Here is a 16,526-nt window from a genome sequence, read left to right on the forward strand (position 1 = left end):
ATACAGATTTATGTTACAATAACCTAAATTATTTAGATATCCTCAAAATAAAATTTTTTTTAATTAAAAATCCTGTTGAATAAAATTTAACTTCAAGTTAAAGATAATCGTTTGTAAATAGTTTGTGTTGTAATTGTAGTCAATAATATTCAAACATTCGATTCGATCAATCGACTTTTGAACATGCGCAGATCTGACCTACTTTCTTTCAAAAAGAAATATACAATGAGTGTGTAACATTGCCGTAGGTCATAGGTAACGCACGTTTAGAAAAGTGAAAATTGAGAAATCACTTTCCATACTAACTTTTCGAAATATTTCTATTATTCATTCCAAGCAGAAAAATTGACGTATACCATCCGTCTTAATAAACAACCACGTGTCTGGAATTTCTACTGAAATTAATCATCGCATGAACATTTAAGTGCGATAATCATTTCAAACATTTCGAAGTATATTAAACATTTTATTGTTAGATACAAATCTAACGAAATACGAACAATTATGAGCAGTTTACATCTTGGGGCTGGTAAGTACATACTTATGTTATACATATCGTGTATTTTTTAGACTTGTATGTCTTCTTTAGTAAAACATGAGTTAAATTGTCAATAGTTATTATATTTTTCTCCTTTAAATTTATAAATTTATATCGCAATTAAAAGTTTTATTGCATATATATTTTATAGTAATTACAAATCAATAAAGTATAAAACAGTACTTTCAATATCAATAAATATAATAGGTGCTTATAAACATTTATGTAATTATATTTTGAAAATCTTTCTTAAAGGCAGCGATTGTTTGCATTCTATTATACTATTTTATAAAATGCAATTTTTATATCGTTACAAACAATTAAGACATTCTCATTCGTGGCTTTAATTGTTTGAAATTATAATTTAATTTTATTTTGTACATAATTATATTGAATATAACTTATAGATTCTCAGAAACCAGCAGAAGTGAAAGGACAAGTTCGTTTGTATGGTATGAAATTTTGTCCTTTTACACATAGAATTCGATTAATACTTTCTTATAAAAACATTCCACATGATACTGTTAATATCAATATCAGGAATAAACCAAAATGGTACTTGGAAGTACGTATATTTTCCATAATCTATTACTTATGTAAAAATCATATTATTAACTTTGTTTAATATCCATCATATTTAATAATATTTTTAGATTCATCCAGAGGGTAAAGTTCCTGCACTTGTTGATACTGATGGTAAAGTAATCGTTGATTCATTAGTTATAGCAAATCATTTAGATGAAAAATATCCTGAGCCTTCTTTATATGATGAAAAAACAAAAACTCGTGACTTAGAACTGTTAGATCACTATTCAAAGGTAAGAAAGTTCACGTTACAAATTTTTTCTCTTATACGCATGATTCTTTAGCAAATAATTATTTAGAATTTATAAAATGATTTTAACAGAATAGTCATTTACTTTAGTCATTGCCTTTCAGCTTGTTAGTATTTTCTCAAACTGCATTCATAATAATGATAGCAGACCACTTAAAGAAATTGTTGCTGAATTTTCATCTTTATTAGTAGAGTTTGAAGAGGAACTTAAAACTCGTGGAACTGTATATTTTGGAGGTTTATAAATTAATTTCAAATCACAAATAGTTTGAAATGGAAAAATATTGATTCCATTTTTTGTTATTTTATTAGGAGCACAACCTGGTATGTTAGATATACTTATGTGGCCATGGGTTGAACGACGAAAATCTCTATCTCTCATTTATGGAGAACCTACAAATTTCAATGATGGAAATTTCTCTCATTTAGTAAGTTCAAACATACGTGAAAAAATAATCATGTTTTTTAAAATGTAAACTAACTTTCTAAATTTATTTTAGATGAAATGGATGCAACAAATGAAGGCACAGCCATTTGTACAAGAAAATGAATGTTCATATGAAAAATTTGCTCAGTTAGTCAAAGATTTGAAAACTGGAAATGTTGATTTCGATAAAGTTTAAATCCATCAATTATTATGATAACGTGAAATTATATTACTTTTGCAATTATGCGATAAGAAGTATTTTAATTTTTATATATATAATGCACATGTATGTATATGTTGACGCGTAATAATTTAGGTTTTGGAAATAATTATACCCAAATTTATAAGGTATCATAGTATTTATTTCATTAAATTTATCATGATTAATATCAAAATACATAGAGTAGTGTCAGTTTATAAATAGGAGCAATTACTACATAAATAAGTATGAAACTTTGAGCTTCGTAACTTATGCCTTCCACTACGACAATATACATTTATGAATCTGTTTAAAGTATCAATACTGCTTAGTCAGATGTGCTGTGAAAAACATGTGATAAATATCATAAATACACTGTTTTGACAAAGCAACTTAAATTTGTTGTCTATAATACTTTGCTGAAATACTTTTATCTTATGTTTATATGTCTTTTTTCACTTTATAACACGAAGATCAAATCCTTCCTTATACAACATTTTACATATTTATATGTTTTTATACATGAAAAATGTACTTTTGCATATATTTATATTATATAGAAATATAGAAATGAAATATAGAAAATATAGAAATAATTTAAAATTCAAATGTTGGTTTCAGCATATTCTTCATACACTGTGTATGCAAGAAATATATTATTATAAAGACAATATGTACAATAATGAGGTATTCAATATTATCATGTATTCACTTCTGCATTGCTAGTACTAGGGACGTCTCAGGAAGACTGAATTTCGTCTATATTTATGTGAGCAATAAATCGTAGCCTCATTTGCAAAGCAGGTCTTAGTCTTCGTATAATACATTCCACTTCGTTCTTCATCATATCCCCGACAAACATGTACTTTATATGATATCTATTGTAGTTAATATTAAGATTAATATATTCAGAATAAAAATAATAGAAATATTTTATCAGAGAGTTATATCAAAATAAGTTGATAAAAAAGGATACAGTAAATCACAAACTGGGTCCATGTATTTTAGATGAGTTTGAACTCGATCGACTTGTTCAAGCATTTCATATAGACGAACTGTTAATTCTACGACACAATTCGGTCTTTCAGCATTAAATCTTGCTAAAGTAGGTCCAATTAAATGACACGCATATATCAATTGTTCTTCGCTATTTACAACTGGTTGAAGTTTCTCTTTAATAAATCTAAATAAAATTGGATTTTATCAGGTTATATTATAATTACTAAAAATATATAGTATTCAAAATTTAAACTTACTGAGGCATAGTAGTTATTTGTCCAACACCGGCATGATGCCACACAGAATGTGCCAATGCCAGCATATAACTGAATTTATTTTCTAATAAACTATTATGCGTGTTATTAAAATTAAACATTTGAAATGGAGTTAAATTACTGTAATTCCAATTAGCTAGACCTGGACTGCTAATAGTTGCAACTAATCGGTCATGAAGGGCTGACCAATAACACTCTGGTAAAGCAGCCAATAACAATCCCACACAATTTATCCATAAATGAATTTCATCTGACGGTATCACTGTGTACCTAATAAACTCGAAATTAAAAAGTTGAAGAACCTAAGTATATAGTAATATCTCATTGCATCTTACCCTTTTGCAACTACATCTAATAATGAATTGGCAACTATATTTGCAGCAACAGGGACAGCCATAAGTTCGACGCATGTGACATACAATGCATGTGCAGCAGGATTGGGAAATTCATTAAATCTCCAATCAGTAGCAGGAAAATGAGCTGTACCTGACATTGCTAAAAATTTCGACAGGCGATTATAAAATACTATTTAATAAAAAAAATACTATTTAAAAAATACTATTTAATAAAATCACCTACTTTCCACAATTCTTCGTACTAAGCGAATATAATAATCTAATTCTGGCATCCATGCGATAACTTCATCAATAGATCGAGTCATGTACATTTGATAAGCTTCTGAGAGTGCCCATCCTGGTGCCCTAATTTCTTTTAAGGAACCAAAAACAGCTGTCACTAATCGTCGTTTCATACCTGGTCTGTCTCTTAATTTACGTTCATAATAATGTAAAGTATTATAAAGGTACGTAACAGGCCGATCTAAAAAAATGGAACAAAACGAATCAGAGTAATTCAAATATAAGGATTATATTATTATCGTTAATAGAGAAGTGTATACGAACCATGGAATTTATATAAGCATCCTAAATGTTCTAGCAATGTTTCTAAACTTTTCGACACAGCTGGTATTTCCAAATACCTATGTACAACGATATCGAAAACAGGCAAAAATCGTAAGCATACATTTCCAAAATAAACTGGCAAACTTTGATATTGACTAGGTCCTCCGCTAGTTTGTTCCATAATACCTTCTGGAGCAAATTTCTCTGGGAATTTTCTATGAAATGCAAGATGTTTTTCATGCCAGTTCGATTGTTTCCAATGCTCCGGAGAATTTTCTTTCACGAACTCTTGGGTTCTGTTTCTCAATTCAATAGCTTTTAATAACAATAATTGAATTATAAAAAAGCATACTTGCGCGTCACTGCCTTCGTGAGTCCTTAGTACCAGACAAAGAACTAATCTATCAATAGTTACAATGTTGTATTTCCATATCATATCGTTAACTGTATCTACACATTTATTTACATGTTGTCCACCCACGCTATTAGCAAATTCAAATACGAGATAATCACAGAATTTTCGGAGATGCGCCGACAAAGCTCGGGCTCCAATCCGTTCTAAGATTTTATATGCGATCGGACTAATTCGATCAGTTTCGAAAATAATCTTCCACAAAAGGCATAAAAATAGAGGTGGTGTACCAGGTACTGAAAAGTGTGCTATTATATCATTTTCATTACTCATAGAAGCCCAATTTCGATACTCTTCTTCCACCGCTTTCTTAATCTGTTGTTTGTTTTCTTTTGGTACGCTATTTTGCTGAAAAAATTCGCTTAACACCGGAGGAAAACATTGAAGAGTGTGATTAGCCCACGAGTGTGGGGTATTCTGCATAATTGTGTTCAACAATTCCTTGCACCATGTTCCACTGTGACTGTCTGATCCAGTTCCTGTTACGTGCATAGAACGTGCCAGCGTTAATACTAAAGCTCTATTCAACTCCTCAGATTCTGCTGACACAAGAGTTTTAGGTTCTGATAAAAATCGAGATAATTGCGGTTGCACTTCAGCTGATCCCAATCCAGTAATTAAACGAAGAGCAGTGCTTTCCACACATAGATGAAGTTGTGTTTGATTAGTTTGTGGCACAGCTGCAAGGCTATGTAAATGAGACAAAAGTTGCACTCTGTAATGCGGTTGTATATGATGCATCCTATAACTAAACATTTCCAAAAGAGTATATAATGTTCCCCACGCATGAGACTTGAAAACTGTTGGAAGCAATTGGCTGATGAAACCTTTGATGCCAAGACTTTCAATCTCAGTGTATACTAGTAATCTACTATAAGTTTCAACCAATGCTGGTGCCAATGCCATATTGCTTTTGGATTGTGCCGATTTGATAACGTGAGTAACGATGCTATGTATTAGGCTCATTTTAGAGTGAACAGTCAATGAATCCAAAATTGACATCGATAATGGCGTCGTTGGTCCACTTGCGAGGGCTGCGTTATTTTGTAAGGTTTGCATCGGCTGCTGTTGCTGACCTTTTTGAGTACCAAGTATAGTATCTACTAAAGCTGCCATTGGTCTACCAAAATACTCTTGATTTGTAGAATATGCATTACATAGCAAAGCAATGCGGTAATCAGATCCCATACAAAGAGAAGTGTTAGGCATAACTAAATGTTGTAAAAATTCATGGTGAAGTTTCAATGTGTGTGGTATTGGTCTGTGAATATTGGAGTGTTCTGACTGAGCTTTTTTTAGCAAATGTATCCATATACACGTAATAGCCATTTGATGTGTGCATAATGCTTGAGTATAATCCGGTACCGGTAACGGTTCCTTTTCTGGATATAGAAGGTCGTATAATTTTAATACTGGTAAAAAGTTTGATAGTGGGTTTCTCTGAATACTTCCAGAAATGAATTGCAGCAAGACCCACATTAAGTGATCTCTCCCTTTCCTTAAGTCTCTTCCTGCTAATTTATCGTGTATTGCCATTACGATACTCGGGAAACAAGCGTACGAAAAAAGTACAAAGTATATAAGCTGTGATGAGAGATGTAACCACACATAATGATTTGCAACAGTTCCATCAGTTCCTTCTGCCGGTAACGTTTCATTTTCTGCACGTTCCATAGCAAGAATTACAAGTTCTACCAATTGCTCTTCCAAAGCTATACATCGTTGTTTTTGCTGTAATAGAAGCAACATAAAATTATTATATACTTATATTATCATATTAGCATTATTTTATTATTATAAGCACACCTGTTTTTGTAAACCAAGCATCGAACACACCATATCCCTACTATAAGGTTGTTCTAATACATATCTCAGTAATTCAGTTTGTGGTTTGAGTAAATCCTCATCATAAGGCAAATTTCCTTTTAATGAAAATTTTAATGTTGTGGTATCAAGTACCCAAGGATTGATTAAATCAGCATATCCAGTATGTTCCACTACTGGTAACATTTTTGAATGCCCAACTATAGATACCATTTGCGCAGTATTGCGAAAACTTTCAACAAAGTTTGAAAGCAATTTTGCTAATTTCTAAAAAAACAAATTATATTAGATGTTATTAAATTTAACAAAGTATGATAGGTTTTATCTTTGAAGGAAGTAACATACCCAGTGTGGCCAGTTTTTACCATCAGGATAAGCCTTTTGAATTTCAGTTACAATAAAATATCCTGGCAACAAACAAGCATTTCTATCAAAAATATATTCAATTACATTTTCTAAAGCTTTCAATTGAGGCTGAATAGATGCATCTAATCTCGATGGAATTGTTTGTGCTTTCTCTTTGCATCCCTATAAGCATATAATCAGCATTCATTAATCTAAACTTGCATTACTTTGAAATTAATTTTGCTGACACTTACCTTCATTATTTCTCTGACACCCTTGTAATCAACTCCTCCAATAATGTGTCGAATAAGAACAAAACATTCAACCCAAAAATCTTCTAACTGATATTGAAGTTTATCACAATTTAATATACATTCACAAACAAGTCTGAAATTATATACATTTTACATATAATATTTGATAAATGATACCTTATTTTCAAATTAACCTACCTTGCTGGCAAAACACTAGATGCAACTAAGTTTTCAAGTAGTGACAATAATAATTGCAATCTCCTATGATTAGTCATAGCTGCTGCCATAGATAAAAATTGTCTTACTGCGTTCTCTTGTTGTTCTTTGGATAAATTTGACATAGCAGATGATAATTCTGTTTGCCATGTTGATATTTTTTCGCTTTCACTATTTGGGTGATGTACCAGAACACAGCTAAAAGCTTCTTCTATAGCTTCCACTTTCTAGTTTTACAAAGTGATAAAAATAATTATTATTGAAATAAAAATATAATCTCAGATTGCAACAAAACTGAGAGGGAAGAATATAGAAATAATATGACTATTATTTTCATTAATATTATCTTCGATAAAAAAACTATTTAGAAACAAGTGTGTAAATATCTATATTAAACACACGTTTATTTAATCTGAAATAATTTTAATTATATAGCTGTAAAAAATTGAATCTTAACCTTAATCTGTTTTTTTAAATTACTATAAGACAACAATAATAAATAATATATAAGATAAATGCATTAGTTAATGTGCACATAATGTATACTTACTAAAATATCATTAACAATGGTAGTGATTTGAATTTCACTCGTCATCTTTTGGTTAAAAAATCTTATGCTGCAATAGTATAAAATCTATAAATCACTGTATAATAATTTATGTTTCATTTAGTTCTTTCATTATTTTTTTCAATATTCACAGTCAACGTCCAATAACATTGATTTGTAAACACAATTCATATTCTGTTTACGTTTGCATAACATAAATTTGCATTTGAATGAAAAAGTACGATCGGTATCGGTAATATGAACTCCTGGTATGCACTGTCTCACACGCGCATAGAGCTTATACTAACAGTAAATGTATAGTATGTATAGATATAGGGGCCTACGATTAGGAATATACAGCACAGTCGTACACAGGTCTGGAAACTCTTATGGAGGAATAAGGCATAATGATCGGATGATGTTGGTCAATCTGTCTGCAGCAATGTAACTGGATCTATTTGCAAAGGATTCGTTGCACAGCGCGATCTTGCGTCTGCACCTGCAATACTTCTGTATTATGGCGGTAAACCATGCATATACGGTTGGTAAACGATCTGCGACTACCTGGCAAAGAATTTCACGCAAAAATAAAAGTCGGTTTGAAGCAATTCCTTTTTTTAAATATAAGCTTTACTTTAAACATCTACGCAAGTGTTGCAACAATACATTATTATTATAATTACAATACATATTATTATAATTATAACTATTTGATAATAATGTACTTCAATCCAATATATAATAATCATGTATCGTGCCGAACTGTAGCCCAAATAAAAGTTAGTATTATAAAAAACTATTTTTATAGCGAAGAACGAGAATCTTCGTAGAAAATGGGCAGCATTGATTAGATAGGGCGTTAGGAATCGGGTTAGAGAATATATGAAAAATATTTTGAAGAACATTAAATAGTATAGTATCAAATTATAAAATTTTTTAATGAATCAAAAAAAAAAAAAATTAAAAACAAATTTATTTTCCGTTATGATCCTCTAATAGATTTAATATATGTACGTACATACTATAAAAGTATTAAAAATACATTTGATTTGGAAATTATGCTTTTCCATTAGAAATAATAGTATTTATTAGTGAATCACATAATTAATGTCTATTTAAACAACTTTTTCTCTGTACCAGATGAAATAATGTACATGTATTTATTTTAAATAAATTGTGAAAAATAATGAAAAGTAGTTTAGGTTACTTTATATTCTTTACCTTTATTGTGCGTAGATATTGTTTTTGCTGCAGGATGGCGCTAAATGCAAAATCCTAACAAATAAATCGAGGATCTATAGTAGCGCCATGGTTTGTAAAGCACGACTCTTGACATTAAGAGCCTTACTCCCACTACGAAAGTTCCTACACCTGTATGTACGGCTGTGCGTTAGACAGATTATAGCACGGAAATTCTCAAGATTTACTTTGACTTTGCTGTTATGCTGTGGGCTGCATTTCTCCAGTTTTCAGCTCACTTAACCCGGTGTCCCTGACAAGTTTGCGACGGTACAAGCGAATTGTCTCATTGTATCGGCCTTGGATATTTAGAAAATCTGTCTAATGTGGCAGAGGACTTACGCCTCCATTTCTGTAGATTATGTGTATTCATTCTATCGTAATCCTGCATCCGCGATTTACCGCAGGAATTGAGTATCCCTGGCCTGAAATTTGCCAGGGAATCGGAAACAATCTGGTAGAAACAACTATTTACACACAAGATGTACACTTGCATACACGTTTTCGTAAAAGCAGAAGTAAAAAGGTTCATTTCGCAGATGCGGTTCTATCGAGAAAGAGCGTTCTGATTGGACGATCTCAGCGCCTCTTCTCGAAATCAAAGCAAACTTTTATATAAAAAGAAAGAGACTCCTTCTTCTCTGGTTTTCACCGTGTTGTTGCAAAGAAAAATCCACAGGGATATAAAGATAGAGTGCGTGAGCGGGTTGAAAAAGCGATATAGGAATAGGAAGAGAATGCTGTATAGAGAACTATTCGTGCATATTCGCTACATATTCGTATAATAAATATGTAAGTACAACACCGATAAACGAGCGGCGTTAGACACATGCCTCATTAGATAAGGATAGAAAGCGCCTCTATGCAGCGTTCTATTCCTATTCCTATATCGCATCCACGCTAACATATGACTCGCGTACATTATCTTTATATTTTTATGGAAGAATCTGTGAAAAAGGAAATAAAAATATTGAGCAGCCATGAAAATATTTCACTTCATACTAAACCGATAAAGTAGATTGTAGATGACGCAAGTTCTTACTGTCGCGTACCGCCACAACGGCGAACATTTCGTTCAAATCTTTGGTTGTTAGTGTTTATGACAACCTTGCTCAAAAGATGTAAACTGCAGCTTGAAAACGCTTTTTAATAAGATTTTTATGTTAAAAGATTCGTTGCAAATACTTTCTATATTTGGGATAGACCTAATTACTGAAGGAAAGAAAGAAATCAATCGTATCTCCGACTGCGATAATTATATAACCTACATATACAATTGGAAGATTGAAGCAAAGTATGTTCCCTGTAAAGTCTAATGTGAAATCGACGTTGCTCTGTGGACCAGCAGAGTTGAGTCAATCTTTTATGTTTGAGGTAAATGAATCAAAAAATATAAACATAATAATATTTTGTACATACAAACGTAGTTCAGTAATTTAAAATAAATAGTAGAATTAGGATTGCACAGTGATAGAGAAATTTGCGCGAACTGGATACAATATAGAATAAGATTTCTTAATTTCTTTTTCCAAAAAGATCAAAGTTTAAATAGATTAGAGATACTTAATGAGTTATTAAAAAATATAAACAATAATTGTTTAAACGTTTACATGAAATAATTTATAATTGCAAAAATGTATTTCAAACTCAAATACTCGTGTCGATACGATATTGATGTACAGTTGTGTTTTGTTACTGGTCGCGAGGAAGGATCAAATATGACCAATTAGCAAGGCAAGGTTTAGAATAGATATTTTTCTTTGGCGTGAAATTACATACGTATTTATATGTAGCAAAGAATTCGGATTACATCGAATATGACTCGATATCTGAAATTTTTGAAAGACTTCATAACTCTTGAATTTTAAATCTTCACAGATTTTTAGTCTTTAAAATTTCTATAAGTCATGAATTTCTAAAAAATCTAGATAGATTTCAAAATTTGAAAAGTTTAATGGTAATTTCTTATTCTCCTGATATGTTGTTTTGTCCTTCATATCTTAAAATAAAGAAATCTATCAATTTATCTTTAATATTATACGTATTCAATACCTATCAAGGTTTTAAAATTGAAATATATCAGCAATTTCAAAATTTATCAAAAATTTAAAAACTCAAGACCTATCAAGAGTTTCAATGCATTGAAGACAAAGTAACATACATGTATAATTTCTTATAATATTATAAATACTTCAACTTCTCTAAATTTCATAGAACTGTAGAATCAACATGGAAGAAATAGTGACGAAAAAATATTAAACGAGTCCTTGGAATTCCCTTGCGTAGCCCGAATGTTAATAAACAGAATTTGATAACATACTTTAAAAAATTACAAATGTGAAACGTTGACCCGTAATGAGATAAGTCTTTCTAAGTATCCAACCATATTTGAAATGTTTCCTCCGTCTCACGAAGACGTGCAAGGAGTGGTGGGGATATTAATGGCCAGTTAGCAATGCAGGGTTTCCGTCGGTTAGCAAGGCAGTGCTGTATACAATATATAGCGCCTATAACATACTGAAAACATACGGAAACATGATAAGATTGATACGTTGTTTCCAAATCTCAAAAGCATTCTAAATATTAGCATTAAAAGTCAACATTATTGCACGGTCGGTGCTCGTTATGGAACTGTTTTGTTAAAAATGGTATGGACATTTCCGGAATCGAGTTTTCCTTCGTAGGTAGCAATTTACTGGGCCGAAGAAGGACGCCGCGTCGTTTACATTACACCAACTCCGTTGGAGAGACTGCCGGCAGCCTGTCACGATAGAAGTAATCCAGCACCCGCGGCTTTCAAGCTGATGAGATTTATGTAAGCGGAACACTTTTCTTGCGGCGCTTCTGCACGTGCATCGGCCTTCGGGATTCGTTTCTAAAAAGAGCGCCAGATTTATATCCATTTAACTAAACTAAATCGCTTATTTTGAAATCGTTTGTTTCACTTGAATTTTGAATCTCGAATGTCGGTTAATATATTGCGGACTTACTCACTTCGTTCTAAGACGCAGAAGAATTTATCAGTTCTTTTTGATCTTCTAAGAAGAAAGATCGTGTTATTTTTCCAAAACTCGTTCATGGTCGTTTTGTTTTTTTTTTTTTTTTTTTTTTTTTTTTACCATAGAAAACCTTCGTGCATATGTTACGTGTATTATATAAAACATTTAGAAATTACATTTCGTCTTTATCGTAGTGAGGCGTAATTATCCTGAATATACTGGTTAAATTTGAGATCAATCTGAGAATGTAAACAATAGTTATAAAACATTTGTTGTAAACATATATTTAGTAAAAAATTAGAATATAGCCAAAGAGTCACCTTAAGCATATAATAAATGTTAAAGATGGTCTTTTTCACTGAATATTAAGACTTATTAATGTAACGAATAATTGGTTGCTTAATACTTCTATGATCTTTGTGAAATATATATTTGCACTAAATATTTTGTAATCACTATATATATTTTCAGATTTATTTCAAACTTTACCGATAGAACCATTCGTATTTCGTGATAATATTAACACTAAAAAATTTCTATAAGCATTCAAATACTTTCGTGAGCTACTATATATTAACCGATGGAATCATAGTGAAGGATCGCAGCGTTACGCCATAGAATAATAATATGTAGAACGGTTTCAAATTCGAGAAGTTTGTTCAACGTACCGGAAGCGATAGATCAAGGAACATTAGTTACTTCACACGTCACACGCGACAGGTATTGACATTCTACGTGCATAAACATATGCGTTGTTTAGAAGCGATCGTATTTTCAGAAGAGGCTGCGTTAACTGCACATAGATCACGCTAGAGAGGTTACTCATTCTCAGCTGCTTTATGTAGCGAACTACAATGAGATACGCAGTATAGTATCGCACAAAGAACTTTGATTCATCGTTGAATAAATTTGCTTGAACCGAGTTACAATTTGCAAATATAGCGTGGTATAAATGTAACGATATATAAATCGAACGCTTCGTAAAGAATTGAAAAAAGAAGGACTATTTTCACGTATGTACGTACATATACACACGAAACTTAAGCTTTCGTTATCGTTAATCGTTCGAAATTATCTTCGATTTTAACGAATGATACTTGAAACGATTTTACAGAAACAGCCTGCAGATTCGATTTCAAAACTCTATTCTTGGCCGATTTTTCCTTGAAAAAATGATGCTTCTTTACAAATAAGAAATTTAAGAGAAAATTCTTAATTATATCTCGTTCAATCATATCATATATACGTATCCACACGGAGAATTAATACCAACAACAAGCTGGAGATCAAACGCATGAAAAATGATCGATATCGTTTTCATTTTTTTCCAAGTCAATTTTAACTACGCAAACACTTACGAAGCTAATCCTTCGCGGATAAAACGAGGCAGTTTCGAAACGTTTATTCTTTCGGTTAGATAAACAACGGAGTCCGCAATTTTTATACGCGATTCATCGTGGCACCAGAAGCAAGAGTAAAATAAACGGTGGAACCGGGGTCGTCGCAAATCAGCTGCTTCCTTCTTCTACGGTTTATTTTTCAAAGCTGAGATTTTATCTGTCCACGCTTGAGGATTCGTCGAACCGTGCCTTCTGGCGAATGAGGAAAATTCTCTTCTCTAACCGCGCCTCTTCACTTTACTTTGCTTTTTTCACATATGTAGGTTGCAGTTCATTTCTCCAATTATCTCGCTTCTTAGTTCTACCGTGTATGTATACACGAGATGCATACCTATATATAGTATAGTCTGTAAAAATGCAGAAACGTTGGTCGAAATGCGGTAGCAATACCTATACGAATGTTAATCTAGTTCAGGCTTTCATTTAAATTTTAAAATCAATTTAATCAAATTAATAGTAAGCAACGACACTTACTGCGTCCTCATTGAATCAAGAAATTATACATTTAAGTACCTATTCAGTATACATACTATAAAGTATGATATTTAAAATAGTGATATTTAGTGTGATATTTAGTGATATAATAGTAAAATAGTGATATTTACTATTTAAATATCACTATAAAAATAGTGATAGTAAATATCACTGTAAAATAGTGATATTTACTATTTAAATATCACTATTTGTGTCGATGTTAGAGTTAGAAATCTTTCTATTAATTTAGATTCTATAATTTTAAAGAAGTAAAACAATCTTATAATTTAAAGGAAGCACATAGATCCAACTTGTAATTAAACAATTGGCGAATCTGTAGATGAAAAGGAATGTTAAATCGAAAGAAAAATTTGCAAAATAATCGTTTTGTTATTGCATATGGGCTTTTAGAAGTCAATCCAATGACGTTGTAATATTCCATTATATATAATTACGCGAATGGTAGAGAATAAAATCATTAGAGTTCAAAAAATTCGATATTTTAGCGTAATAATTCGTATGAATTAATCATGGATCACTGATAACGTAATATACATTTAGATTCGTTTATTTAATTATAAACAAAATTTAAATTTTGACAGAGATACGATTCCCTATAGATCTATTCGAGTACTGTTATGTAATTTTGATTTACTCTCGGTTGGAGTGCGCGGATTTAGACATTGTGTTGGATTTAAAAGAACTGACTGATTATATATTAGATTTACAAATGCTATAACGCTTTCACTTTTGGAAACGAAGTTTATTGATTTTGAAACAGGTTTACACCAAGACAATAAACGAAACGCTATTTTACGTTTATTACGGCATCCATTTACTTAAGCTATATTGCTCGCGGGATCTTTGCGCCGTTTGTTTATTTTCCAGTTACCAATCATTCTCGATGCCGAATTTTTTCAATAAATTATTATATTCAGGTGTTCGTGGTAATCACTTAAACGTTTCAGATTTTCTTTACAGATATATATCTATCATTTATGTTACAAGTTACGAGATACGAAAGGACACATTACTGTCTCTTAAATTTCAAGGAAAAAGCTTTAAAACAATATTTCCTAGACATAATTTCCTATTCAAAGAATACATACAATAGCGTAAGGAAAATATGCTTTATACATATATATACGCATAAAATGAATGAAATATACCACGACATACAGTAGTCGCAAATAACACGTATAAAAATATATTCATAAAACATAGTATTTTGATTAAGATATAGCGTAATATAATAGTATCATTTTAATACTATTATAACGATATAATAATACATTGTAGAATTCATGCGATTAACTCGAAACAAGGCGCAAAACTTACTGATAGATGTTCACTGCTTAAATTGATAATAATTATAATGAAATATAGTAGCACGATAATTAATTGTTATTACAACAACGCAATAACGATATAATGTATCTTAAGAAGGTAGGGTAAATACGATTTGGTAAGATAATGTAAGAAAATCCAAGTGGATCACATCTGCTTCGAACGAACTGCGATCATTCTGTAATAAGGTTGCATTACGCGCGCGTAGTGCAACAGTGAATCCGCTTTCGATTATGAAATCGAACGCAAAACGATCACGAAGAAATCAATACCCTAGGTACTTGGAGGACTATAAGGCTCTCGCAAAGCTGCTCGTCCAGCTACACACCTTCGCCACTTTGCCTTCTGTGCTCTTGATCGACGACTTCGACGCCTATACCGGTAGCTATAAAGAAAGTGAGGTGTTGCAAGATGTACACACTGCCAGAACGTGTTCTTTGATTCTCGACACGATGAATTCTTGCGCGCAAATCCTGAAAACCAACGTAAGTAACGATACACGGTTTGCTGGCTAGAAGTATTAAGACATCTACTAATTACATTTGCTGGGAATTTTACCGAGGATCACGCTTGCTGGAAGATTTATTGGAATTTCCTTTTTTTTTTCTTTTTTTGTAAACTGTATTTATTGACAATTTTATTACCAATTAGATCTTTTTGGAAATCTTACTGAAAATAACGTCTGTTAAAAATTGCAGTGTAAAACGCGTATGATGCGAGTGAGACGACAGATTTGTAGTAGAATAACTAGGAACTAGAAACACTGAAATGCATTTAATACTTACGGCTGGTTGTGTAACTCGATGAAACAAATATTTGGGAAACAAACTATACCGAAAAGGAAAGAAGAAATTATTATGAAAGAATAAAGAAACATTTGTCTGCGTTTGCTTCAGGTACATGTGTGCGCTTGGTCCTCTTCCGCGATGCAAGACATTAGCCTGTACACGATATACTTCATCAACGTTTGGAGTATAACAGACGAAAAGGAGACTAATACGATATTGCTGCAAAAATACATGCAGGAGGCTCCCACTGAACAGTGTCCGACCTATAAATACTGTAAACTCGAAGATGGAACAAGAGTGTTGAAAGAAGTTCTGTATGAAGCTACGAGGGAAGAATCTTAGAAATTCATCTTGGGATTACTGTTAATTAATTTGAAGAATATTAAGAATACCGAGCAGGATACATATTTAAGAAGAGTATTTTACATAATATAATAATGTAGCAGGACTTTGATTGGTCTAATACATTGAAACGATAAATCGTATTTCCGTATTATTTTTCGCAT

General features: G+C 31.8%; 3 protein-coding genes and 2 long non-coding RNA genes across 9 annotated transcripts; 3 read left to right on the forward strand and 2 right to left on the reverse strand.

The window, feature by feature from the left end:
- The first annotated feature begins 203 nt into the window (after positions 1 to 203).
- Positions 204 to 2,397, forward strand: LOC100650118 (pyrimidodiazepine synthase). The gene is made up of 6 exons (XM_003396883.4): positions 204 to 529; positions 946 to 1,103; positions 1,192 to 1,356; positions 1,478 to 1,610; positions 1,686 to 1,801; positions 1,874 to 2,397. The coding sequence occupies exons 1-6, from the start codon at positions 505 to 507 to the stop codon at positions 1,994 to 1,996; spliced, it is 720 nt and encodes a 239-aa protein (XP_003396931.1). The 5' UTR covers positions 204 to 504; the 3' UTR covers positions 1,997 to 2,397.
- Positions 2,141 to 9,518, reverse strand: LOC100649998 (mediator of RNA polymerase II transcription subunit 23). Of its 2 annotated transcripts, XM_012310703.3 has the most exons (12): positions 9,201 to 9,518; positions 7,777 to 7,843; positions 7,209 to 7,453; positions 7,011 to 7,143; positions 6,757 to 6,939; positions 6,394 to 6,678; positions 4,176 to 6,318; positions 3,853 to 4,092; positions 3,609 to 3,768; positions 3,256 to 3,543; positions 2,976 to 3,182; positions 2,141 to 2,877 (listed from the first exon to the last, which is right to left on the reverse strand). In XM_012310703.3, exons 2-12 carry the CDS (start codon positions 7,819 to 7,821, stop codon positions 2,739 to 2,741), a joined length of 4,068 nt encoding a protein of 1,355 aa, XP_012166093.1. In that variant the 5' UTR covers positions 7,822 to 7,843; positions 9,201 to 9,518; the 3' UTR covers positions 2,141 to 2,738. The 2 variants fall into 2 exon arrangements, with proteins under 2 accessions (XP_012166093.1, XP_003396930.1); XM_003396882.4 differs by lacking the exon at positions 9,201 to 9,518 and having other exon boundaries at positions 7,777 to 8,446.
- Positions 9,519 to 9,614: 96 nt separating this feature from the next.
- LOC100650243 lies at positions 9,615 to 16,516 on the forward strand. 4 transcript variants are annotated; one of them, XM_003396886.4, is made up of 5 exons: positions 9,615 to 9,706; positions 10,183 to 10,386; positions 11,697 to 11,827; positions 15,510 to 15,717; positions 16,129 to 16,516. In XM_003396886.4, the coding sequence occupies exons 2-5, from the start codon at positions 10,309 to 10,311 to the stop codon at positions 16,360 to 16,362; spliced, it is 651 nt and encodes a 216-aa protein (XP_003396934.2). In that variant the 5' UTR covers positions 9,615 to 9,706; positions 10,183 to 10,308; the 3' UTR covers positions 16,363 to 16,516. The 4 variants fall into 4 exon arrangements, with proteins under 4 accessions (XP_003396934.2, XP_003396932.2, XP_048263446.1 ...); XM_003396884.4 differs by having other exon boundaries at positions 9,654 to 9,804; XM_048407489.1 differs by having other exon boundaries at positions 9,689 to 9,706; positions 10,216 to 10,386.
- Positions 11,746 to 12,837, reverse strand: LOC105665956. Its single transcript, XR_001098900.3, has 3 exons — positions 12,332 to 12,837; positions 12,007 to 12,250; positions 11,746 to 11,887 (listed from the first exon to the last, which is right to left on the reverse strand). It is a non-coding gene; the product is annotated as an uncharacterized LOC105665956 (long non-coding RNA).
- Positions 12,895 to 14,383, forward strand: LOC125385433. The gene is made up of 2 exons (XR_007224703.1): positions 12,895 to 13,028; positions 13,126 to 14,383. It is a non-coding gene; the product is annotated as an uncharacterized LOC125385433 (long non-coding RNA).
- Positions 16,517 to 16,526: the final 10 nt, after the last annotated feature.

This window comes from Bombus terrestris, chromosome 7 (genome assembly GCF_910591885.1).
Source record: "Bombus terrestris chromosome 7, iyBomTerr1.2, whole genome shotgun sequence".
In the NCBI taxonomy this organism is placed as follows: Eukaryota; Metazoa; Arthropoda; class Insecta; order Hymenoptera; family Apidae; genus Bombus; species Bombus terrestris.

Excerpts from the sequence above, each read along its gene's own strand:
- LOC100650118 (XM_003396883.4), top strand. The coding sequence starts at position 505 with ATGAGCAGTTTACATCTTGGGGCTG. Across the intron at positions 1,104-1,191 it reads AACCAAAATGGTACTTGGAA|ATTCATCCAGAGGGTAAAGT; the intron begins GTACGTATATTT and ends TAATATTTTTAG. Across the intron at positions 1,802-1,873 it reads ATGGAAATTTCTCTCATTTA|ATGAAATGGATGCAACAAAT; the intron begins GTAAGTTCAAAC and ends AATTTATTTTAG.
- LOC100649998 (XM_012310703.3), bottom strand. The coding sequence starts at position 7,821 with ATGACGAGTGAAATTCAAATCACTACCATTGTTAATGATATTTTA. Across the intron at positions 7,454-7,776 it reads CCATTGTTAATGATATTTTA|AAAGTGGAAGCTATAGAAGA; the intron begins GTAAGTATACAT and ends TTGTAAAACTAG. Across the intron at positions 2,878-2,975 it reads GACCCAGTTTGTGATTTACT|ATATCATATAAAGTACATGT; the intron begins GTATCCTTTTTT and ends TAACTACAATAG.
- LOC100650243 (XM_003396886.4), top strand. The coding sequence starts at position 10,309 with ATGTTCCCTGTAAAGTCTAATGTGAAATCGACGTTGCTCTGTGGACCA. Across the intron at positions 10,387-11,696 it reads GTCAATCTTTTATGTTTGAG|GTAGCAATTTACTGGGCCGA; the intron begins GTAAATGAATCA and ends TTTCCTTCGTAG. Across the intron at positions 15,718-16,128 it reads CGCAAATCCTGAAAACCAAC|GTACATGTGTGCGCTTGGTC; the intron begins GTAAGTAACGAT and ends CGTTTGCTTCAG.